Raw genomic sequence first — 25031 nt, forward strand, 5'->3', positions numbered from 1 at the left:
AAGGCACAGAGGCTGGAGCACAGGGCTGGAGCAGCAGTCACACGCAGGAGACGGTGACCGGAGAGAGAGACCCTGAAGAGGTTAGGAAGACGCGCGAAGACGCGCGTGCTAAGACGCTACCAAGAGCGTCTGAAAAACGGGGGGGGGGGGGGAGGAAAAACGAAGCGCCGGAGCTTCGTGTAGACACGCGCGTGTAGCGCAAAAGCACTAGCGCGAGGACGCGCTGAACAAATAAAATGCAAATATTACAAAAGCGGTCACAATGAATATGAAACAAAGCATAAAATACTGGGAGCAAAAGATAAAGGCACTTATCTGACTGCGAGCAGCAAGAAAAGAGGAAGCTGCGCAGTCAGTTAGGGTCTTTATCTGATAGCTCACCTATGATTGGTTATGGTGTTCTCGCGTTTTTTCATTCCCATTCATTTGTTCTCTGGCCCTCTGGGAACTGTAGTTTTTTACTTATCTTGGCTGCTGTGTAATTAAAGCAAGATAAGAAAGCATAATAGGAGCCTCCGGTCTTGCCATAAAATTCAAGTTTTTCAATAATAAAGGCAACTGCTAAAGGATTATGGAGCAATCCAGATTGCCCTATTGCCACAGGGGCAGAGACATGTTGGTTTCATGTACTTTGATCTTCTGATTTAGAGTTGCACATATCCAAGGTGGAGTGATGTTTTCTGGCATCATGTTTAATTTAGGTTTTTGGTTTAGAAAGCCTTGCCTAATGAGAAGTTTGGATTATATCCCCTTTTTTCCCATATTTGTATGAGCAATGATCTCCTGCCCTTCTGTGTGTGTGTTGTTGTCATATGTTGTTTTTCCCTTTTGTGCAAATATGGGGAAAAAGTCAGAGCCCTACAAATTGCACTGTGCCATCAGATTAGGGAGTTTCTAAAGGGGACATTGTCCAATTTAGCACATACTTCACAATCTACTTTTCATGCTTTCACCAATTTTATTATACTGCTTGATTCTGTAGCATGCCCTTGACCTCTTAGCTTGTCACATTGCTTGGTATCAGATTCAGTATTCTTTGTATAATGGTCTTTAGATGTGAGGTCATTTGAATGCTATTTGGTAGAAGAACCTGAAAAAACTCCCAACATCTATTTTGAGTAGGGGGTAAAGTTATCAATTTAAATTGCAGTTTTAGCTTCGAGCAAAATGGGTAGGTCATAATCTTGAGTTGTGCTGTTTACTAGTATAGATTGATTTAGGACATATTGTCTTGTGGACAACAATGATGAGATTTGATCTGATCCACCGAATGAATTATTGAAGAAATACTGTATTGAATTCAGAATTCTTTGGAGCAACTGCATATTTTCTAAGATGACAGTGTCATGGTGTACCAAAATACATGATACATTTGTAGTACCTTTATTTCCTATTAAAACACTGAGGAAATCAAAGTCTGAGAAGATAATATCCACAGTTGGATTTTTAAGTCTTCTCTTTGATTTAGCACTATTGCCAACTCTTCCGTTGATTTGATGATGTGGGGCAGAGATCTGCCCCTTGTTTAGGATACCCTGGCCTGCATCAAGGATAACTACTCCTACTTGGCAGCTTTAGTTAGAGAGGCCAACATCTTACTGTAACCCTTTAGTGCCTTCTTAGTGCTAATATCCTAGAGCATAATTAATAAATTGTATAATTTATGAATTGTCCAACTCAGTGCCTCTCTTGAAAAGACTGAAGTACTTCAATAGCACAGCAAAGTGAAATTTTACACATAGTAATGGAGGTTTAGCTACAGGCTCTAACCAATTTCTATAGTTCCCACAACCACCACAGAGTCCCATGGCAATCGTAACAGGTCCTGCTCGCTACAGCTGACTGCAGCGCTCAAACTACTACAGTGACCTAGCAGTGAATAAAACTCTTGCGTGCAAATCAGCACAGATGCTATTTCGCTGCTTGGCTTATGCAAGAAATCACTAAATGCAGGGACGTGTAGGTCATCATAGTTCATATCTTTAAAAAGAGTTTGCATTGGCAATTGTCTCTTCTTTCAACATGCAGTTCTAGCTCAAGACAAAGTTCCTCAATCTCTCAACATGACCTTGTGCTTACCTGTTCGTGAGAATGTGTCAAAGACTAAAGTGAACTCTTACCACGGCTTGCACAGGAGCTGGTAGCTGCTTGTTTCCCGACTCCACCTCGAGGATACTTAGGGCCAGTTGTAGATAACGTGACCCTAAAGGACCCCCAGGGGAGAAGGGGGAAATTGGATAAAATAACAAACGAGAAGAGACTGCTCTGGAACTATTCCTTCTGCTTCTCTTGTCTTGTCAGAGACTATTACCTGTAAATACATATATGTTAGACTCTATCTTTTCTGATTCTTAAATTTTACTCTCCCTTGGTCTATCTAATCTTACCTTCTCTAGAAATTGGTCACTCCTATCACGAATCCTCCTAGTAATTATCTTCTAGCATACACTCGAGTTTTACTGGATGCACTTATTATTACTCTAAGTTCTTCCTTTTATCTTTCAGGTTTTCTCCTCTTGTACTGGCGCTCTGTGAGAGCTGACTGGGTAAGTATTTTCTTTATTTCTCTAAACTTGTTGTCTATATTACTCCTTACTATTCAATTTACATTGTCTCTTTAACTTCTTGCATAACGTACACACATATTTTCCATAACTGTGCAGGGTTCACTTATCTGTTCTTCTTTTCCTTTCGCTCCGACTCTGTAGATACCTCACTGGTTTCGTTAGGATAAGCTCTTTTTTTTTCATTTTATTGCAAGCAGATCAGGTTTCCAGCATTTCCAAACAAATACAAGTAAAAAGCAATTACAGTTGATACATTGCATTTCGATGCATTCCATGAAGGTTCCCACGAAAATATTGCATAAGGAACTAACGAGAAAGAAAAAAAAAAGAAAATATACATAATACGATCAATATATCTCTACCCCAGTTCGCCCTCCATCCAACGCTCAATCGGCGACCATAATTTTATGCCTAATGCTCTTTTTGTGCGCCCTTTCGTTCTATAAATAGCCGGCTCTAAAGTAAACATAGCCAGCAGACGTGCCCTCCATGAAAAAAAAGATGGCGGGTCTGAACTAATCCAGTCTTGAATGACGCATAAACGTAAGATTCCCATAGCAATAAATATTAGCTTCCTATGGTCCTTAGCAAAATCTGCCGAAGAGACTCCAATCAGTACAAGCTCCGAAGTCAGAACTACTGGGGTACCAAGTAACATAGAGAGAAAAGTTTGGATTTCAGATAATATTAGGGATAGATGCGGACAGAGAAAAAACAGGTTTTCTCCTCTTGTACTGGCGCTCTGTGAGAGCTGACTGGGTAAGTATTGTCTTAATTTCTCTAAACCTTGTTGTCTATATTATTCCTTACTATTCAATTTACATTGTCTCTTTAACTTCTTGCGTAACGTACACACATATTTTCTATAACTGCAGGGTTCACTTATCTGTTCTTCTTTTCCTTTCGCTCCGACTCTGTAGATACCTCACTGGTTTCGTTAGGATAAGCTCTTAGATAGCGTTAGGCTCACTAATGCTCCAAAGGCTCCTTTTCTCAAAGCGGTGACTTAAGCTCTGAATTGGGAAATTCGGGATGGAAGGGAGGGAGATGAAGGGACAGAATGTCCGACTATTATTACGGACCAAAAGAGGGTAACGCGACGCAAAAGGGGCAGGGAAATTAACGGGCAACTAAGGAGCCTCAGATAAACTCAACCGTCTCTCCTTTTACTTCAGATGAAGTGCGCATTTCGTTTTCAGCGCGCGCTTCACCTAAGCACTGACAGCTGCACTGAAAGGAATCAACTAGACCGCTGACTCGCAACACGAGTTGGCGGCCATCTTGAGGTTCCACATTTGAATCAGGGATCTCCAACAGTGTCTTTGTGTCGGATATTTACCTCCAGTTTGGTAGATCTTGGTCTTCAGGGCACAAATAACATGACAGCGTCCAGTTGCTATGTTTGGAGGCCTGACAGTACCCCCCAACAAAGGAGGTCCTCTCACATTTGGTTTCGTTGGGATCCTTTTATGAAAAGATTTCACCAAACGTGGAGCATGAACATCTGAAGCCTCCTCCCATGATTACGCCTCGGGACCATAGCCCTTCCAGTCCACCAAGTAATAGAATATCCCATTCATTAATTTAGAGTCTAGAATGTCCTTTACTTCATATTCTACTCCCGACTCTAACTGGATGGGTCTTGGTGGTGAATTTCTTCGCAACTCTGGTGATGTCTTTTTTAATAAAGAAACATGAAAAACTGGGTGAATTTTCATTTTGACAGGCAATTTCAGACGATAGGTCACTGAATTTATCTGTTTTTCAATTGGATAAGGACCTATGTATCTTGGTAGGAACTTCCTATTTCCTTTCAATCTTAAGTTTTTTGTACTTAACCATACTTGTTCTCCTTCTGTTAAATTGGGGCCTTCTCTTCTCTTTTTATCTGCATACATTTTATATTTCTTTTTAGCCACCCTCAAATTCTGAGAAGCGTCTCGCTGGATCTTTTCTAAATGAGTAACTAAGTCTTGGACTGCTGGAACTGAAATGTCTGTGTGTTTTACAGTGGAATTAGGGTGTCTGCCATAATTCAGGTAAAATGGAGATAAGCCTGTTGAGGCATTCCTTGCATTATTGTGTGCAAATTCGGTGGCCCACAAATAATCTGACCAGTCTCCACCCTGCTTCAATAGAAATAGCCTTAGATACTGCTCTAATTCCTGGTGGACCCTCTTAGTCTGTCCGTCAGTTTCTGGGTGGTAACTGGTGGAATATCTAGCCTCTATTTCCAACACACTTAGAAAGGCCTTCCAAAAATAGGACAGAAACTGGGAACCTCGGTCTGATATTATAACCTTGGGAATTCCATGTGCCTTGACTATATGAGTACTAACATGATTTGCTATCTGTTTAGAAGTTGGAACCCCTTTTAAGGCCAAAAAGTGTGCCATTTTAGTAAATGCATCGACCACCACCCATATTGTATCATAGCCTCGACTGGAAGGTAAGTCAACTATTAAGTCCATAGTGATTGTGTGCCATGGACCAGGAGGGGTGGGAATAGGCTGCAACAGTCCTTTTGGGGCCTGCCGTTCTGATTTTCACTGAGCGCAGATTTCACACGATTTCACATAGTTTTCAATATCTGAGGTCACACACGGCCACCAGTAGTGTCTTTTCACTAATTCCTTGGTCTTAGTCTCTCCTTTGTGACCCGCCAACAGGTTATCATGGCACTCATATAACACTTGTTTCCGTAATTCTTTGGTTGGAATATACAATCCTCCTTGTGGTAAGGTAACTGAAACTTAGAATTTCTCTGCCTTCTTCTTCCTTCATCCATTCTTGCATGTCTTCCAGACTCATAACTTGAGTAACTTGTTCACCAAAGGTAATTGGTGCAGTAGCACAGACTATCCTCGAATTTGGTATAATATTTTGATTTTCTTCTAAAGATCTTTGAACATCAGTTCCAATTCTAGATAAGGCATCCGCCTTTCCATTTTGTGTGCCGGGTCTGTACGTGATCACAAAATCATATTCAGCAAAATACAAAGACCAAAGGAGTTGTCGTGGTGTTAAGGTCCTAGCAGATTTCAGAAACTTTAAATTTCGATGATCAGTAAAGACCGTCACTAGCTGTCTAGCCCCCATAAGATAGTGGCACCACTCCTTGAAGGCATCTTTAATAGCCAGCAATTCCTTCTCAGTAATTGTGTAGTTCTGTTCAGAAGACGTTAATTTTCGTAACCTGTAAGCTACTGGGTGTAATTGGCCAGTCTCCTTGTGTCTTTGAGATAGCACACCACCTATAGCTTAGTCGGAGGCATCCGTTTCCACGTAGAACGGTACAGATGGATCGGCGTGCAAAAGTACCGGGGCTGAAGTAAAACTTTCTTTCAATAACTTAAAAGCCTGTTCAGCCTCATATGTCCATTCAAACCGAACGCCTTTTCTTAACAACTTGGTGAGAGGTAGAATCTTCCTGGAGAATTCCTCAATGAATCTTCTGTAGAAATTTGCAAAACCAATGAAGCTTTGCACCTCTTTGAAACTGGTGGGGGATTTCCAATCAACCACTGCCTGAATCTTGCGTTCATCCATATTCACTCCGGTTGGAGAAAGGATAAATCCCAGAAACTCTACCTTGGAAACATTAAAAGCACATTTTTCCAGCTTGACAAATAGTCGATTCTCTCTAAGTTTTTGCAAGACTCCTCTCACTTGTTCTTGGTGTTCATGCGTATTATCGGAGTAAATCAAGATATCATCGATGTAGACAATTGCGCACTGATCAATATATTCTCTCAGAATATCATTAATAAAGTGCTGAAAAGCCGCCGGGGCATTACACAGACCATAGGGCATGACCTGGTATTCGAATAATCCGATACTCGTCCGGAAAGCCGTTTTCCATTTGTCACCCTCTTTAATTCTGATTAGATGATAAGCTCCTCTCAAGTCTAGCTTTGTGTATATTTGTGAACTTTTGACTTGGTCCAGTAAAACAGAAATGAGAGGGAGCGGATAACGATTTTTCTTCGCAATCTTGTTTATAGTACGATACTCTATACAGGCTCTTAGATCACCCTCTTTCTTCGGTAGGAAAAACAGAGGTGAAGATACCAGGGATTTGGAAGCCAAATAAAACCGTTTGCCAAATACTTACCCATGTATTACTTCAGGTGCTGGTGTTCTTTCTCTGTTAACGCGTAGACTAGACTGCAGGGTAGATTGGCACCGGGCTCTAATTCTATTGCACAGTCATAGTGGCGATGAGGAGGTAGTTGTTCGGCCTCATGTTCATTGAAAACGTCCTCAAAGTCTCGATACTCCTGGAGTATTTCCTGTGAATTGATCACACACATCGACCCTCCCATCATACACAGTGAGTGAGCTGGATTGTTCTCATGATTCTTTTCTTTTCTTCTCACACAATTTTCTTTGCAATAATCTGAATTCATTGCAATTGTTCTTGTGCTCCAATTGATGGTGGGGTTGTGTTCGGTCAACCACGGTAGTCCTAAGATGAGTTGAAATTGGGGTGCATCTATCAAATCAACTTGGGTGACTTCTTCATGCCCGTCGTTGGATATCATCTGCAAGGGCTCGGTATAGCTCACAATTGGTCCAGACGAAAGGTTTGTGCCGTCCACTGCTCTCACCAGTTCGCCCTTAGTTTTTGTAATGGCTCTTAATCCAACCGTTGCCGCGAACTTAAGATCAAAAAATTTCCAGTAGCTCTAGGATCCACCATTACAGACACATCATTTAGGGTTACTTCTTGAAACGTAATCACCATAGACAGAACCAAATGTGGTGAGGTGGACTCTAGTGTATTTGCCAGCTGGTGCTCTTTTGGAGTTGATTCTTGATTAGCATCCACCGGTCCAACTCCTCCTACAGGTGGTGCTGCAAGTTTTCCTTCGGCTTGAACAAAGTCTTTGGTTTCTTTGGACAACTTCTCACAAAGTGGCTATTCGAATCGCAATACATACATAGATTTCCAGCCCTTCTCTTTTCCTTTTCTTCTTTGGTCAGTGGACCTCTAATGGTTCCTATTTGCATCGGCTCAGAGCTTGATTGTCCCTCCACTGTTTGGTTATTGTCAGACCTGGCCCTATCGAACCTAGGCACTGTTGCCTTGAAATCTTTTCTTTTTTCACCTTTCCTCTCTCCTTGACGGAAATCTATTTCTAGTACTAAATCTACTAGTTCAGATATCTCTGTTGGTCGGTTGGGTATCTGTGCCAGCACATCCTTTAGTTCGTCTTGCAATCCACGATAAAAGACTGCTGCTTGCTTACTTTCTGGCCAATTGGTCTCTACCACCAGCTTGTTAAATTGGGCTAAATAAGCAACTCAGTCCCGGTTGCCTTGCCGTAGCTCTAGTAATTCGTAGTCCACTGCTTGCGATATCCTTCTCCTGTCAAATATTCAAAGGAATTCTTTCTTATACTCATCGTAATTCTGCAGGATTGAATCATCTTTGGAGACTAAAGGCACCACTCAAGTATTACAGGGCAAACTCCACTCTAGACTGCGCATCAGGGAAAATAGAAGGACGACACATAAAGTGAAGGGAACATTGTGTGAGGAATACTTGGGCCTTTTGAGGATCCCCACTAAATCGCTCGGGAGGGGCCAAAGGAATAACCGGAGACAGGGAATGTATAACTTGTGTAGTTAATCTATTTGAACCTTCAACAGAAGTTCCTAAATTTTCTCTTCCCACACTAAATGGTTGTCCCACTCTTTGAGCTAGCTCTGATGTTTCTTTTCTGGATTTTACCACTTCTTGTTTAAGGTTTTGATTTTCCTCCCTAACGGCTATTAGTTCTTTTTGTATGGCCTCTAAAACTGTTCCCAAGGTTTGTAGATTAATCCCTTCCGCCATCCTGCTCGGGTGCTGTTATATACGTCTGCACTTCACTCTGTCAAAGACTAAAGTGAACTCTTACCACGGCCTGCACAGGAGCAGGTAGGTTCTTGTTTCCCGACTCCACCTCGAGGATACTCACGGCCAGTTGTAGATAACGTGACCCTAAAGGACCCCCAGGGGGGAAGGGGGAAGTTGGATAAAATAACAAATGAGAAGAGACTGCTCTGGAACTATTCCTTCTGCTTCTCTTGTCTTCTCTGTCAGTGACTGAAGCCTTGAAGTCCTAATACATTAAAAGAAATACATTGATTAACCTCGCTCTCCCTATTCTTTTTCTCTAACTTTTCTTGTGTGTGGACTATCTATTCTTACCTAAAATTTCAGAGACTAGTGCTACTCTTCTTTCTTTATCTTGTTGTTACTTGAAGAACCTTACTTCCAGAGACTATTACCTGTAAATACATATATGTTAGACTTTATCTTTTCTGATTCTTAAATTTTACTCCCCCTTGGTCTATCTAATCTTACCTTCTCTAGAAATAGGTCACTCCTATCATGAATCCTCCTAGTAATTATCTTCTAGCATACACTCGAGTTTTACTGGATGCACTTATTATTACTCTAAGTTCTTCCTTTTATCTTTCAGGTTTTCTCCTCTTGTACTGGCGCTCTGTGAGAGCTGACTGGGTAAGTATTGTCTTTATTTCTCTAAACCTTGTTGTCTATATTATTCCTTACTATTCAATTTACATTGTCTCTTTAACTTCTTGCGTAACGTACACACATATTTTCTATAACTGTGCAGGGTTCACTTATCTGTTCTTCTTTTCCTTTCGCTCCGACTCTGTAGATAACTCACTGGTTTCGTTAGGATAAACTCTTCGATAGCGTTAGGCTCACTAATGCTCCAAAGGCTCCTTTTCTCAAAGCGGTGACTTAAGCTCTGAATTGGGAAATTCGGGATGGAAGGGAGGGAGATGAAGGGAAAGAATGTCCGACTAATATTACGGACCAAAAGAGGGTAACGCGATGCAAAAGGGGCAGGGAAATTAACGGGCAACTAAGGATCCTCACATAAACTCACCCGTCTCTCCTTTTACTTCAGGTGAAGTGCGCATTTCGTCTTCAGCGCGCGCTTCACCTAAGCAGTGACAGCTGTACTGAAAGGAATCAACTAGAGCACTGACTCGCAATGCAAGTTGGTGGCCATCTTGAGATTCCGAATTTGAATCAGGGATCTCCAACAGTGTCTTCGTGTCGGATATTTACCTCCAGTTCGGTAGATCATGGTCTTCAGGGCACAAACAACATGAGAGCGTCCAGTTGCTATGTTTGGAGGCCTGACAGAATGTTGCTTGGTGCTGCGTTTGTTGAGGTGGACCCTGTGCACTGACACAGGTGATGTTTCTGTCCGCGGGCACATGGTCGCAACGGTGACCCGCCTCTCCTATTTTGTTTCTGAAACAAGCAGCCGAGGAAGCATTTGTCAGTGGTTGCCTATCTTTGGCATTTGCAAACTCCAGGCCATCGGGGGTGTTAGTACGGTGATGATGATATCTATGTCGCAACACAGCGGCAGTAGTAGAGCAATGTTCCTTGGGTGGCTCAGAAATGCTGGATGGCAAGCTGGTACTTAGTGGGTTGTTGTCATTCACGCAGTTCGCTCTATGAACCATGCAGGAAGTCTGGGTGACCTCTGTTAGCTCAGGTTGGTGATGGTCACACTCCAAAACACAAATCAGCCTCTTCTACACCAGGGCAAGACGTTACCCTTGATGAGAAGGCAGGCATGAAGACTTCTAGATGATAGCTGTTACACCTGCGGGTCTCTAGTTGGTTGAGGTATGTACCTTAGTCCAAATAGGGACCCTTGCTTCTAGTCAGGGAAAGTAGGGACACACTCTTAGATAACCCCTGCTCACCCTCGGGTAGCTTGGCACGAGCAGCCATGCTTATCTCCAAGGCAATGTGTAAAGTATTTGCAACCACACTCCCAGTAACACAGTGATAACACCACAAATGGACACCACACTGATTTAGGAAAATAGCGGTATCTTTATCAAGAAGAAATAGGATGAGACCAAACGATAAAAATATCCAGCATATGCGTATCCATAATGTTTCACGGGGCCGATTATTAGGCCAACAAGCACTTTTAGGTTTTTGCGGTATTAATGAGCAGTTCACGATGATCTAATGCAGTTCCAATGCAATGCTATGCAGTTCGTAATGAAAAAATAAGACAGTCCTGATTGCAAGTACTAATGCAGTTCGTAACACAGGAACGCAGGAGCCATCCTTTTGTGGTAGCAACACAGCCCTCTTCACATCCAAGGGGCTACTCCTTCCCCACATCAAATTCATTCAGGCCAGCCTGTTGCTGTCTCCCTACTCCTCCCTGGGGTCAGGACACTTCCCAGACCCTTTGTCAACCATACTCAGGCAGTCAATACACAACCAGGAAGAGACACACAGGATGGTTTAAGACAAGAAAACAGTCACTTATAAAAGCATGGTTTCTAAACACACAATTCAAAATCCATCTGCACAAAAGATGTGTTATTAAATTCTGAGATCAGGCACACTAAACTCCATCCCTCCATCTTATGTCTATGGGAAGATATGCTGGAAACATGTGACAGCATTCCCCATTCTGTCCTATGGGCAAGATGGCAACAGTGAAAAACAAATTTGTCAGTATTTCACTGTCAGGACATGGTAGACACCTCAGTACATGTCCTACCTTTCACACACACTGCACCTTGGGCCTACTATAGGGGTGTCTGGTGTACATAAAAAGGGAAGGGTAAGGCCTGGCAAGTGGGTGCACTTGTCAGAACAACAAGGGAGTTAACAAACTGTGCGCAGGCACTGCAGTGACAGGCCTGAGGTCTCTTATTAGGGCTACTTGTGTGGGTGGCACAACTAGTGCTGCAGGCCCACCAGTAGCATTTGCATTACTATCCCTGGCACACATATTAAATAGGGACTTTACTAGTAAGACAAACATACCAATTATGGACAACCAATTACCATAACACTTTATACAGGGAGCACTTGGACTTTGACACTGATCAGCAGTGGTAAAGTGCCCAAAGCATCTAAGTCAGAAACATCATGTCAGAAAAAGGGCTAGGAGGAAGGCAAAACGTTTACGGAACTTTAGCCAAAAAGGGCCAAGTCCAACATTGGCCATAGCCATATGTTCTCCAGTAAGTTGCACAGACATCAGGTGACATCCCCTCACCTCTGGGAGGTCATGCAGACACCAGCCCTGGATCACAATAGGTCTTAGAATACAATAAGGAGCACTCCCTTCCTTGTTCGAGAAGAACATGGAAATAGAACAAAGTGTGGTGGTCTGGGTCCCACCTTTATACTCCTTTTCCAGACAGGGTAACAGCTCATCTCAAACTGCCAGGTGATGCCCCCTCCCGAAGCGAACACATGCATCCCCAGACTGGATTTGGCCATGTTAGGCTCCAGCAGGGAGGTCTAGCTTATATCCCATTGCACAATAAGCAAGGGACCTATGTCTCTGCATACCCTTGTCCACCTCATCCTCAAAAGGTAATGGGAGCAAAGCTTGCAAAAAGTCCAACCACTGGCAATCACTCAGGGTAACATTCCAACTATCGCTTTTCACCCACCGATGTACTCTAGGCAAATGCCCACCTTATGCAAATCAGTGCTGTCCGTGCGCCTCATGGGCACCCTGAAGTGACGGGTCTAAGTAGGCCGAAACCGGTCTTGGGTTTCTTGTGCTTCCTTCTGGAGGAGACCTTGCCTGGCAGCTCCGGATGGACTGTTCAAGAAGAAAATTCCAATATTCATGTAGACATGTTCTTATATAGCAATATGGTCAGTTTACTTTTTAAACTATGTGGAGATAATTACAGTGTGGGCCACTTGGAGCATATCAGAAATAATTCAGTTACAAACCTCGAAACTGAATAAACCGTTTATTTCCAGGTAAAGCAACCTCAAAATTTACACTTTCAGAATAAGCATATTTTAAGTTTTAAAAAATGGACAGTGGTACACATATTATCAAAGGCCTAACTTATGGTTTCATGGTATAATTTTTGCTGTTTATCTCTAGGAATCTAACTGAATTCCTCACCACTGTTCCACATTGAAACATAAAAAGACAAATTAACAGCATAACCAAATGCATCACTGACGGGGTCTAAATCGATCACAATTTCAATTACTCATGCCTATTTAGAGTGTTACTTTAAATAGATACACTATCAAAACAGTTGTGGAAATATAGCATAAAACAACAGTAAAAACACAAAAAAACACAGTCAGGGCATTTGTTTAGCACAACTTCCCCAGTGTTGGACAAAATAGGTACAGCATCTGTCAAGACAATACAGTTCCCTACACTTCCCTACAGAAAGTTGTCATGGCTAGGGCATTATTTGTAATTGCAAGGTTCTCTTGTGAAGGCAAAAAGAATTGAAACTGATTTTTTAATTTGCAAATTATGCCCTTGCTATGGATGAGGCATTACAAGATACAGTTTGTAGTTGTTTAAAACGAATGAGAAAGGAAACAATGGCACCCATATTACCTAATGATGTGCCCTGTACATATTTGAAATTCAGATGAAATGATTTTGGTTGGACGTTAGAGTTGGTTACTGGAAAATGAATCCCTCTTTCTTGAGGAAACCAGACCATGGTGAACGCCGCGATGTGTGTTTACTCTGCGCTTCCCTTTTCATACCTAAATCCATCTGTCACAGCCAAGCATTTCCATGCTTGAATCTAAGCTATCGTTCAGGTGAGTGTGACACATACTATTAGGAATTAGATCTATTACCCCTGGCCGCTTTAAAATTATGTGCTCCCCTTCCTGATCTAGAGTGCTGTCCGCCATCTTCTCTGTCCGTCTCCTCCCTGTCCGTCTCCTCCCTGAAGGAGGTAACTTCTCTCCAATACAGATGGAAAAACCATGAAGTGGTTCAAGAAGACTTTGAATTTTTAATGACGGCTACTGGTGCTGCCGAAAGCTGGTGTCTTCTAACTCTTCTTCTAGTACTCCAGTGCAAAGGCATTTCATTCACATCGCAGCACCTTCCCTACTTTCTGAATAGATCCCATCTGATAAAAATGTCTAAATTATTTAGTCACCTGTAGGTTACGCAATCTCACTCCTCAATCGTTTACCAAAATCGTGTACAGACAACACCCTCTGCATAAAGAAAATGTTGATGTGCGCTTGAAAAACGTTTTTCATTGTTTTTATTGTAATATGTTCAAGAAATACAGCATAATGCCAAGCAGTGCTGTGTACATTAGGCGGTGCGCATTATCTGTGCAATAATGCACTTGAAAAATTTAAGTTCAGATCACATAATCATATTTTATAATGTGAACCATCCCAGACATCGTTTTTTTTTTTTAGCAACAGCTTTTATTGAATTATTAGCGTACCAGATGGGCGGAGCACAACAAGAAAAGTTCAAAGAAAGTGCATAAAATAATGTCTCTGGGTACAATATAAACCCCGCCCCAATAGTCTGCAGAACATCAGACTGAGAAAAACATGAAACCCCCTCAAATCCCTAAGGCGCACCGTACATACTTAGGAAACATTGCATGTAGAAGCCAAGGAAATTCCCAGCCACGTCTCACTGACATCAATACTCTAAACCGGTACGTTATTCACCACCAATTGTTCAATAGGACCACGAGCTGCAGACTGCGACATTGTATGCAAATCTCCGTACGCGGCCCACCAAGACCAAATCTTTCCATGCTTCTGAGGACACCCTCTCGCCTGAAACACCATAATCTCCGCAGACAAGCACCTGTCCAGTGACCTTTTCCAGTTAGTGACGCTGGGTGGGGACGCGTCCTTCCAATGCTGAGCTATTTCGCGCTTAGCTAAGGTGAGGCCCAAAAATAAGAGGTGTCTCTTGTACCGGTTCCCCCCAATGTCCTCCGTGCTATGTAAGAGCGCCAGTCTGGGGTCCAACGGAATATCCCACGCCAGGATACGAGCTAAGCAAGACAACGCGCTGGACCAGAATCGCTGAATCGCCCACAGCCCCACACCGTATGTAAAAACGACCCCTCGTCCGGACTGCAGCAGAGACAGATCGGGGACTGGATTGCCTCCATTTTCCAAAGTCTAAGACGAGTGAAATATACCCTATGGAGGTATTTAAACTGTATTAGTCTATATCTGGTATATATGGCCGCATACCGAGGGCTAGCCAACGCCTCGGCCCAATTGTCATCCGTTAGGGCCGGCAGATCAGCCGCGCACACCTCCCGGGCTTTGTGGATAGTGGTCTTGGAATGTGTATTGAGCGTCTGGTAAATTTGCCGAATTTTGTGAGCCTCAAGATCCCCCATCAGTAGGTGGCCCTCCAGCGGGCGGAACTCTGGTAAAGACTCTAACTGTCGAATCTGGGAGGTCAAGGCATGACAGAGCTGAAGATAGCGATGGAACTGCGATTTGTGAATGTCAAAATCAGATTGCTGTCTTTGAAAGGATTTAAGAGTGGTCCCCTGCATGATGTCCCCTAGCGTAGACATACAGATGAGGTCCCACCTACGGAATCTCGCGAGCGCTGAAACCGGCTGTAAATGAGTACCCTGCCAGAGCAGAGTGGCGCCGTCAGCTTACCCCAGCTGCCCGTGGACCAAACCACCCACCTCCATGTCTGGATGACTATCTGACAAGCCGGAGGGAGCTCATCCAGTGAGTTGCTGCTTTATAAAAAATGGGGCAAAAGGGTACCCGCCATGGCAATCTGTTCCAAGACGTAGGCCGGGACCGTCTGGGATCTGTACCACCACTTGTTTATCACCAGGAGGTGCGAGGCAGAGTAGTACGAGAACGTCTGCAGCCGCGATACCCCCTCAATACGTGGACTGTATACACATTGAGAGTGCCATGCGAACTGCGCCTCCCCCCCCTGCCAAAGGAATCAATTCAAAAGTGCGTTGAGTTGGGTGAACCACGACGGGGGATAGGGTGTGGTAAATTCTGGAGCCTATAGAGTAAGCGTGGTAGGGACACCATCTTAAAAATCACAGATCTGCCGTACAACGATAGGGGTAGTTGAGACCAAATTGTCGGCCGGGAGTAGTAGAGCAATGTTGTGCGTCCAGTCAACGGTGGGACACTGCAAGATATGGACCCCTACGTACTTGAAGCCCGTTTCTGCGATAATCAACTCCGAAACCCAGGCCTGGCTCCTCTGTTCGCCGTGAATAGGAATCAGCGTAGATTTTGACGGATTGGCGAAGAGACCGGAGGTCTCCCCAAAGATACAGAGAACTTGGAGGACACGGAGACCGACGCCTATGGGTCGGACATGAAGAACAGGGCGCCATCTGCGTAAAGTGTAATTCTGTCGGAATGCTCCTGTGAACAGTCTAGTCCTCTAATTAGGGGGTCTCTGCGCACCCATGCGGCCAGAGGCACTATCGCCAAGGCGAACAGGAGCAGAGATGAGGGGCATCCGTGGCGTGTACTCCTACGGATGATAAAGGGGGCTGAGCAGCATCCAGCCGCACGAACCGAGGCGGTGAGGTCCGTGGATATCAGCTTCGCATACCCTATGAACCGTGGACCCAGATTAACGGCCTCCAGGAGTTTAAAAAGGTAAGTCCAGCTCAGTGAGTCAAACGCCTTGTCAATATCAGCCAGTAGTACCGCCGCGGGACGACCCAGGCTGGAGGCCCCCGCGATAGCATTGTGAGCTCGCCTGATATTGTGTCTGTTGGAGCGCTGTGGCATAAATCCTGACTGATCTGGGTGTACCAGGTCTTGAATACCGGTACGAAGGAGGTCGGCCAAAACTTTCTCCAGAAGCTTGATTTCGAAATTCAACAGTGAAATGGGACCGAAGGAGCCTGGGTCCTCTGGAGGGCGACCTGGTTTAAGGAAAACAATAATTTTAGCGTGCTGCCAAGTAAGATGGCAGAATGCTCTGTTCCAGGGCTTCGTACAGTACCCCAAGTAAGTGGGAACCCAGGGTTGCCATGTATGGGCACAGAAAGTCGCAGGGTAACCCTTTCGGACCCGGAGCCTGGCCCAGGTGAATATTAGCCTGCGCCTCCTGCAGGTCGTCTGTCGTGATAGGGTCATCCAGCAGATCACGCACTTCATCAGACAACCGGCGAGGGGGATGTCAGAGAGGAATTTGTCTATAAGGGGCTCAGCTATCACCTCTCACTCCTCGTACAGAGTGGCATAGCAGGAAGCAAAGGCTTGCACCATGGCCCCCGGGGAGGTACACATTGGGCCGTCCGGGGCCTTCAAGAGGGGAACCTGCACCGGGGTTGATCGGACCTGGCACAACCTGTGGAGTAATTGACTGGACTTGTTGCCCCATTGATAAATTCTGTGCTGGGTCGCCAGCCCCGCCTCTTTAGCGCTGTCAGTATGGAGCTGGTGGAGCTGCTGTTGAACATGTAAGAGATTCCAGCAAGAACTGGGGTCAGAGCCCTCCAGCATTTGGGATTGCAGTCGGCTCTGGTGATCCTCCAGTTCCCTCACCTCTGCTAAGCGCCGCCGTTTTACCCCTGTACGAAAACTAATGTCCGCCCCCCTAATTGTTGGTTTAAGAGCCGCCCATATGGTGATAGGCGACGGAGAGGTGCACACATTGAACCCAAGGTAATAAGCAATAGCACGATGCAGGGTCTCCTGATAATTGGCATCCTGGAGAAGCCATGGCGACATACGCCACTTGCACGGGATCTGGTAGGTTCGCAGGCGCAATTTGAGTTGGACAGGCGAGTAATCGGAGAGGCCTCTTGGCAGAATGGAGGTGTGTGCAACTCTGTGTGTATATAGCTGAGTGGAAGGAAAATATAATCGAGACGTGAGAGTGTAGGGTGGACCGCCGATGCATAGGAGAACCCTGACTCGGTGGGGTGAAATGCACACAAAGAATCAGACCAACCCAGTGTATGTGCGAGTACGTTCAGTTTGGACCCGGCGGGAACTATCGAGCGGTACAGCACACCATCTGTCATGCAGTGCCATAGTGTCGTTCCAGTCTCCACCCACTATTGTCAGGCTACCAGGAAGGTCCCACCAGAGCTGTATGATTTTGTCTAGGAATGTTTGGCCCAGTGGGGGAGGGGCATAAACGCTCCGAAGCATTAACTGTTTGCTGGCCAATATGCCTGAAACTACAGTGAAGTGCCCGCCCGGGTCTAGCCAGTGGTGTGTAATGTGGTTCTGTACTCGGTGGTGGATAAGAATTGCCATGCCCCGTGCGCCCCTCGTGAAGCGTGAGTGATAGACGGTGGTGAACCCAAACCTAGTAAGACACTGGGCTTTATTACCGAGGAGATGAGTCTCCTGCAGCAATAGGATATTGGCGGAATAACCCTTCGCTAAGTGCAGTACCGCGCCCCGTTTGATCTTATTCCATAGTCCTCATACATTCCAGGAAAGAATATTAAGTTCTTCCAGTGGAGAGTTACCTGTATTGTGCGTCATCCCCCCAAATTAAAATGTATGTCAGTTGGAGCAGAAGCTGTGGCATAGTTTGTGACTGTGTGTTTGGTGCGCAGAACATAAAACCAACAACGTCAAACCCAACAACCCGTAACCCCCACCCTCCCCACCCCCTTACTTCCAATTGCGGTGGAATCGTGTCTCAGGCCCCTAACGTGAAGACCCAAGCAGTTCCCCCAATGGAGCTCACCCAACATTACCCAAAGTGTCAAAGGGCGTGGACTCTCTGACATCACCTAGAACCAATGCACATGACCCCAGATCATTAAGTTCCAACACACTAAACCTAGAAAGTGGCAGGAACTGCTTCACTCAGCGGTTTCAGAGTGGCCATGGGCTTGCCAATTTGATCAAGATCTGTGCCACCTGTTTGATGTGTCTCCGCCTTGCCGGCTGCTCCTGTGGGAACCCTGCGAGGAGTCAGAGTCCAGCGGTGGCGGTGAGTGCGGTTTGAGGCTTTGCCTCTCGTCCGTCCAGGCGAATACCTCCTCCAGAGAGTCAAAGAAGTAGGTCTTGGCGTTAAAGATCACTTTCATTTTGGCGGGGAATAGTAATGCATAGGATAAGTTCAACTCCCGGAGCCGTCGCTTGGCCGCAACAAAGGATTGGCGCTGCTGCTGCCCCAGACTGGTATAATTGGGGAAGAACATGATTATATGAGAATTAAATGTCAGTTTGTCCTTGTGGAGCCGAGCAAAGCGGAGGATGGCATCGCCGTCGGCGTAATTGAAGAGACGGGCGATGACGGGCCATCGGCGCGCCCTGGGAGGCAGCTTCTTATTCAAGGCACGGTGGGCCCTCTCAATCACAAAACAGGGGGACATGGTGACAGCAGCCCTTTGAGCCAACCAGAGAGGAAGACGTCCATGGATGCGCCCTCGCAACCCTCTGGAAAGCCCACCAGGCGGATGTTGTTGCGCCGCGCCATACCTTAGGCATCCTCGGCCCGCGAGGCCAGGTTCTTCGTGACCATGGTGAGTTTTTCGACTTTCTTCTGGAGGGTGGACACCATGTCCTCCACCGTGGAGACACTGGTCTCCGCCTCCGTGATCCGATCCACAGCTTTCCGAAGATCCTAGCAGAGGAACAACACCTCAGATCTGACCGCCCGATCTGGGCCTTGAGCACGGTCCGCGGTTGATTGATCCATTGTGTTCTGTTTGAGGGCAGCCGCCCCATGTTTTCTTTGCCCATTATGAAGAGGATAGGTAGGCAGAGTTATGAAACAAAAACTGAGAACAAGGGCAAGTAAGTCGAACAGAACGGAGCTCTCCTCTGCTGCGTCGTCAACACGTATCAGAAGGAGGGACTCCTCAGTGCCAGATCCACTCAGCCATGGGCAGTGACTCAGACCGAACCAGGGCAGGTCGCTATGCCGGGCCTCACGGAATCTGACCCTCCCGACAGCAAGCCACACCAGGCCTAGCCCAGCCGCTTCCGCCACCAAGGAGGGACAGCCAAGTAGGCCCCCTAAAGGGAGCAGACTCGCTGGACCCCCGACTCAGTCCCCCACCAGGCCCACTGCTACCAGGATCCCCAATAGCAGGCCTCGCCAAGGTTACCCCATACCTCATATTGTCATTGACTCAGCTAGAGCCACAGCAAACTGTGGGAGCGTGGGGCAATAAGTAATGTCCAAGGCACCGCGGCGCGCCCATCGGGCCCCGCTTGTTGCAGGGCCTATGTGCTTCCAGGGGTACTCCAGGTCCGCAGTTAGCAACACGGAGGGAGACACCGATAAATCTTACTGCCCAGGATGGACGGGACCCAGGGGCAGCACATGTGTCCGCAGTAGTACTCTTCCCCTTATGTGAGGTTAACTTCTGCCTGAGAGGGCTCAGGCCCCCAGCGCCACCACATCCACGCTGAGGCAGGCCGGCCCGACTCCCCCAGCACCGATGCTGCAGCTGTCCGAATGACTTCCCCACTGGTCGCCCCGGGGCCCGGTCGAGCAAATGCCACCTATGCCAGCAGCGCACACATGGCATAAGGCGCCGTGGGGTCCCGGCCGACGATCGGTTCAATCATGGAGGCAGGCAGGGAGATCAGTGACACCGCGCTCAAGGCTCTCTCCAGGGGCAATGGCCGCCAGGGCCGTCAGCCCCAGCCGGGCCCCCCACCGGCACGGAGCACTCCCAGAGGCCCGGGGACACCACCTCAGCGCCTCACGGCAGATCAAAGGAGGGGGAGAGGCGCCACAGGGAAGGCCAGGACCCGGTAGCCAATCCTGCCCGCCGGCCGCCCCCCGGTCCCGAGATCTTACCGTCACCACAAACCGCAAGCCCAGGAGATTGATGACGATCTGCTGACAGGACCCCCACGTCAGGATTCGTCAATCACCGGCCTCTGCTCCGCAGTGTGCATAGCGCGTCCCGCACTCGACCTCCGTCTCCACCAGGCTGCAAACGCGTCGGCTCTGGGCCCAGGCAATCGCTGCTCACCTCCGCCGAAGTCAAGCCGCCGCGGGGGCACCGATATCCGCCCTGATCACTCCGTGATTCCTGCTGTGTCTGGGGTCAGGATTAGTGGCGGATGGTGGTTAGAACGGGCTCAGGCTAGCAGAGCTCTACTGAAGCACGTCCGCCATACGGGGCTCCTAAGCCACGCCCCCAGACATAATTTTTAAAGATTTAACATACTGATGGATTTAATTAGTGGAAATTCTATCTATTATGCTTCTTTTTATGCCAGCATGGAAACTGTCTATCTGTAACTGAATACAGAGGTAAAAAATTTCAACTTTTATTTAGTAGCAAGTCATGGTGCCCATTTGCTATACATTGGGTTGGAATGTTCAGCGCCCTTTGCCTTCTTACTAATTCACCCCTAATCCTTTATGGGTCATCAGGGTTAGGAAGAGCTATCCTATATAAATGCAAGCCTTTTTCCCTCTTCTATCCCTCCACTATCCTTCTCAATCCAAATAACCGACTAACATATCCACCACTCATATTACTTTCATATTCACTATACTAATTCACCACTAATCCTTTATGGGTTCCAGAGTAGCGTGCTACTCTCCGAAAAAGCACTTCGATGCCTCGTCAGGGGTAGTAAGCGCTATATCAATGCAATTGCAATAAAATTACAATACTTTACACTGAGTTAAAATAAATAAATTAGGACAATGTTATAAATCTGATGAAACTTTAACTAACACAACCACTTTTTTTTGTTATTTCAAAGGTTTTTCAGACTTTAATGAGGATTACCCTTGGGTACCTGTAAAATAATCCCATCGTACTGAAGTAAGATCTCCCCAGAACATCAACGCCACACACTTAACTTCGGAAGTTGGAAGAATGCCTGTATACCTCAGGAAAGACCCTTTGCAAATCCCAGACCCTTCTGAAACTAACTGGAGTAGAGACGACGAAGATGACTACTATCTCATGGACCCAGAACAAGCACATGATCGCTTGCCTCAGCCTTTTAGGTTGATTGGGAGACTCGTAGAAGAGGTTTTGGAAGAAGCATGGGAGATTGTCAAAGGAAGTGAGGAAATCAGAGAGGCAGAGAAAATGGGTGCAAAACAGGCGGTGTACCAACCGTCAACTGAAATGCAGGTAACGTACAAGTTGATTTACTACGTAATCACGACTGAAGTGTTTCTATAGTCTATATTGTAACATGATTAAATTTCATTGTGGAGCATTAATCATAACAATTCATGAAAATATACTAAATTGTTAAAAAACATATTAATATATTTATAATATATAATATGTTTATTGTAACCATTCAGTTTACTTATGCCAGCGTTCAAGTAAAGGAAAGCCTCTACCCAAGCTATCGGCTAGTAAACATACTATTGATATGAGGCTCTGGACAGAGGATAAGTGCTAATATTTCAGAAATGAGAGATGCAATACAGGAGAAATAACTTTATAGGACAAATCAGGTTTGTATGTGAGAATAATTTGTGGAACTGTCACTCCTTAAAAAGATTTCAAACCTAGTCTCGTGATTTGGCATTTGAAAAGGTTTGAATTTGGAGCTTGTTTAATTTTCTATATAGAGAATCAGGATTGATTTGAGCCTGAAGTCACTGAGCTATATATCAGAGGAATCCTATGAACGTAAATATGTCTACACGCAATTGACGAAGGCAATTATTTCACTTCATTGAAGCTGTTGACATACAGCAGTGCCAAGACAATCAGCACTGCTGCAATTGATTACTATTAACTGCATCTTGATGGAACCTCCCACCCCCTATTCTGATATAGAGTGACAACTCCCGATTGCTCCCTACCTCTTTTCATGTCTTAAACATCTGACTGCTCCTTCTCCTTTCCTGGAGTAGATTCTTAGAAATCCTTTTCACTGGGCAGGGAATAGGTGTTTTTGGCACTATTTAATGTGTACACTGGCACTTATGAATGATCGTGTGTTCGTTAAAGGCTTCAATCAGTCTCGGGCGAGTTTGAAGTACCTTTGCATTGTCATACCAGCTCCTTCTATATTCTGGGTGTGTGTTCCTTTGTTCTTTCATTGATGGAGTGGGAAAAGGTCTTCATATTCTTTGTTCGGTCCTTCGGTTTTGAAGTGATGGATGGCTTTTCCCAATGCTATTCCTTCACTATACTAACAACATTGACGTTGCTATGTGATAGGTTGGTTAGCATCTTTTGGGCTGTATAGTTCATCATTCTCTTATATTATTCTGTTCCCAATAGTCATAACATTTTGCAAGTGTCCTGTTGAGTTGGTAAGTTTTTGGCATCCAAACATTTGACTTTGTGGCACATTTATTGCTGGCACTAGCTAGTTGGTGGAGGTGACTCGTGCTCCTCCCTAACCAAGGGGGTAAAAGTTTCCAGGGTCATCCCCATGGTCATCATTTAGGAGTCTTCAAGAGTCGCAACTGTGACCCCTGGCTTGGCCCTTGCGATCCCAGGCACTGTCTTTGCGACCCCTGGCCTCAGAGGTGGCAAAATCTGTGCCAAGAACACAGGGGCGTCTCCGTAAAACTTATTTTCTGTCTGTTTGTTAGTATACTAATAGTCTATTATTCACTTTTAGTGTAATAAAAAATGTAGCACACTTTGCTGGCATGGGATAATCAGTGGCAGATATGGTAAGTGAAAATGGTCTTAAATGTATGTTTTGTGCATGCTTGCGTGTTGAGAGTGTGTTTATGTGAGAGAGAGTGTATGGGTGAGCATGCATGTCTGTATGTGTAAGCCTGTGCAGGGATGTGGAATTCCTATAACTCGACGCCCGGGATATATTGTTTGGGGTCAAGGGCAACAAGTTTTCTTGTGTGTTTTGTCCTTGGGACAAGTAGGCCCAACCCCCTCCAGCACAAACCGTTTGGCTGCCAGTTTGCAGTACCACATTATAGATCAGGGAAGGGCACTGTCTGCAGTTAAGGTAATATTTTTGTCCATATGCTAATGTTGTTCAATCTTGTATTTATGGTCCATTAATTGAAAGCCTTTATTATTAGGGTGAGCGCTCTATTCAAATGTTTTAAGCTCTGACTGCACTACTGACATTGGTTCCAGTATGAAAATGTGTACACACCTTCTCAGAGTTTAGCAATATGAGGCTATGTATAACCCCTTTGACGCGGCACAAATTCCGAGCACACGAGCACCGTGACTTCGGACGGACGGAGGCCATCCGACGCATCGAAGAGGATAATGCTCCCAGAATGTTCTCTGATTTGATGCAAATATTTTCAGAAGCTTGAAAGCAAGATTGATGATTCTTTGCTTTCAAATTAAAATGTTCACAAAAAAATGAAAGCAGGAAAAAAAACATTTTGCTAAACTACTGTAAAATTTCAGATATCATTTCTTAGCAGCATCATTTAGTAACGTGTGTTGATGCATGCTAGCATTTCCCAAAATATTCATAATGTAAAATCAGTTAAAACCAGTTTGAATAAGATTATAGGTATATATTATTATATGCTATTATATGCTCAACACCCGCTCCGTCCACAGACACGCCGTCGAGCTCTGGAACCTGCTCGACACCACAGCCCCAGATGTCGCCTTCCTCACGGAAATCTGGATGAACGCCTCCTCAGCGCCCGACATCGCCATCGCCATCCCGGAGGGCTACAAGATCATCCGGAGGGACCGCGTCAACCAGACCGGAGGAGGCATCGCCATCATCCACAGAAGCACCATCCGCATCACGACCGACACCGACGATACCCTCGCACCCACCAAACACCTGCACTTCCAGATCCACATCAACCCCAAGACCACCCTCAGAGGCACTCTCATCTACAGACCCCCGGGACCACGCACACAATTCAGCGAAGACATCGCCGACTTCATCAGCCCGCACGCCCTCCCCTCCGCCGACTACATCCTCCTCGGGGACCTCAACTTCCACCTGGAGAACAACAACGACCGCAACACCACCACCCTGCTGGACAACCTCTCCAACCTCGGACTCAAGCAACTGGTGACCACCCCCACCCACTACGCCGGACACACACTCGACCCGATCTTCTCCTCCAGCAAGGACATCGCCTTCAGCCACGCCACGGGACTCCACTGGACGGACCACAGCTGCGTCCACTTCAGCTTCAGTAGGACCACGCTCCACCATCACCAGCAACAGGTTCCCCGCAGAAGCTGGAACAAGATCACCGCAGACCAGCTCGCTACCTCCCTGAGCAAGAATCCTCCCACCAGCACAACGAACCCCAGCCAAGCGGCCACCAACCTCACGAAATGGATCAGCGACTGCGCAGACGACCTCGCCCCTCTGAAGACCCCACCGAGCAGACCCGGCAGCAAGAAAGCACCATGGTTTAACGACGAACTCAAGAGCTCCAAGAAGAACTGCAGAGCACTCGAGAAAACCTGGCGCAGAGACCCAACACCGGACAACATGACTGCCCTCAAGCTCGCCACCGGAAAACACCACCAACTGATCCACGCCACCAAGAAAACCGCATTCAAGGAACGACTAGACAACAACGCACACAACAGCAAAGAACTCTTCAACATCGTGAAAGAGCTCTCCAACCCCAACGCCGGAAACAACGACATCACCCCTTCGCAAGACCTCTGCAACTCCCTCGCCTCCTACTTCCACAACAAGATCGCGGACATACACAACAGCTTCACCACTCAACCGACGCAGTGGTGACGCACGCCACGATCGAACCC

The 25031-nt window shown here is 46.0% G+C and overlaps 1 protein-coding gene across 9 annotated transcripts in view; it reads left to right on the forward strand.

Annotated features, from left to right (window-relative positions):
- The window catches only part of WDR93 (WD repeat domain 93), a 694060-nt gene that overhangs the window by 37519 nt on the left and 631510 nt on the right, over nucleotides 1-25031 (forward strand). For 3 of the 9 annotated variants that reach the window (XM_078683212.1, XM_078683220.1, XM_078683211.1), the window contains exons 2-4: nucleotides 3286-3326; nucleotides 9041-9081; nucleotides 21079-21458. In XM_078683212.1, coding sequence (XP_078539338.1) covers nucleotides 21195-21458 — 264 coding nt within the window. In that variant the 5' untranslated portion in view covers nucleotides 3286-3326; nucleotides 9041-9081; nucleotides 21079-21194. Of the gene's footprint in view, nucleotides 1-2505; nucleotides 2547-3285; nucleotides 3327-9040; nucleotides 9082-21078; nucleotides 21459-25031 lie in introns of those variants that run through there. The other 6 variants (XM_078683218.1, XM_078683219.1, XM_078683215.1 and 3 more) reach the window with 3 other exon arrangements.

This window comes from Lissotriton helveticus, chromosome 3_1, assembly GCF_964261635.1.
Source record: "Lissotriton helveticus chromosome 3_1, aLisHel1.1, whole genome shotgun sequence".
Classification (NCBI taxonomy): Eukaryota; Metazoa; Chordata; class Amphibia; order Caudata; family Salamandridae; genus Lissotriton; species Lissotriton helveticus.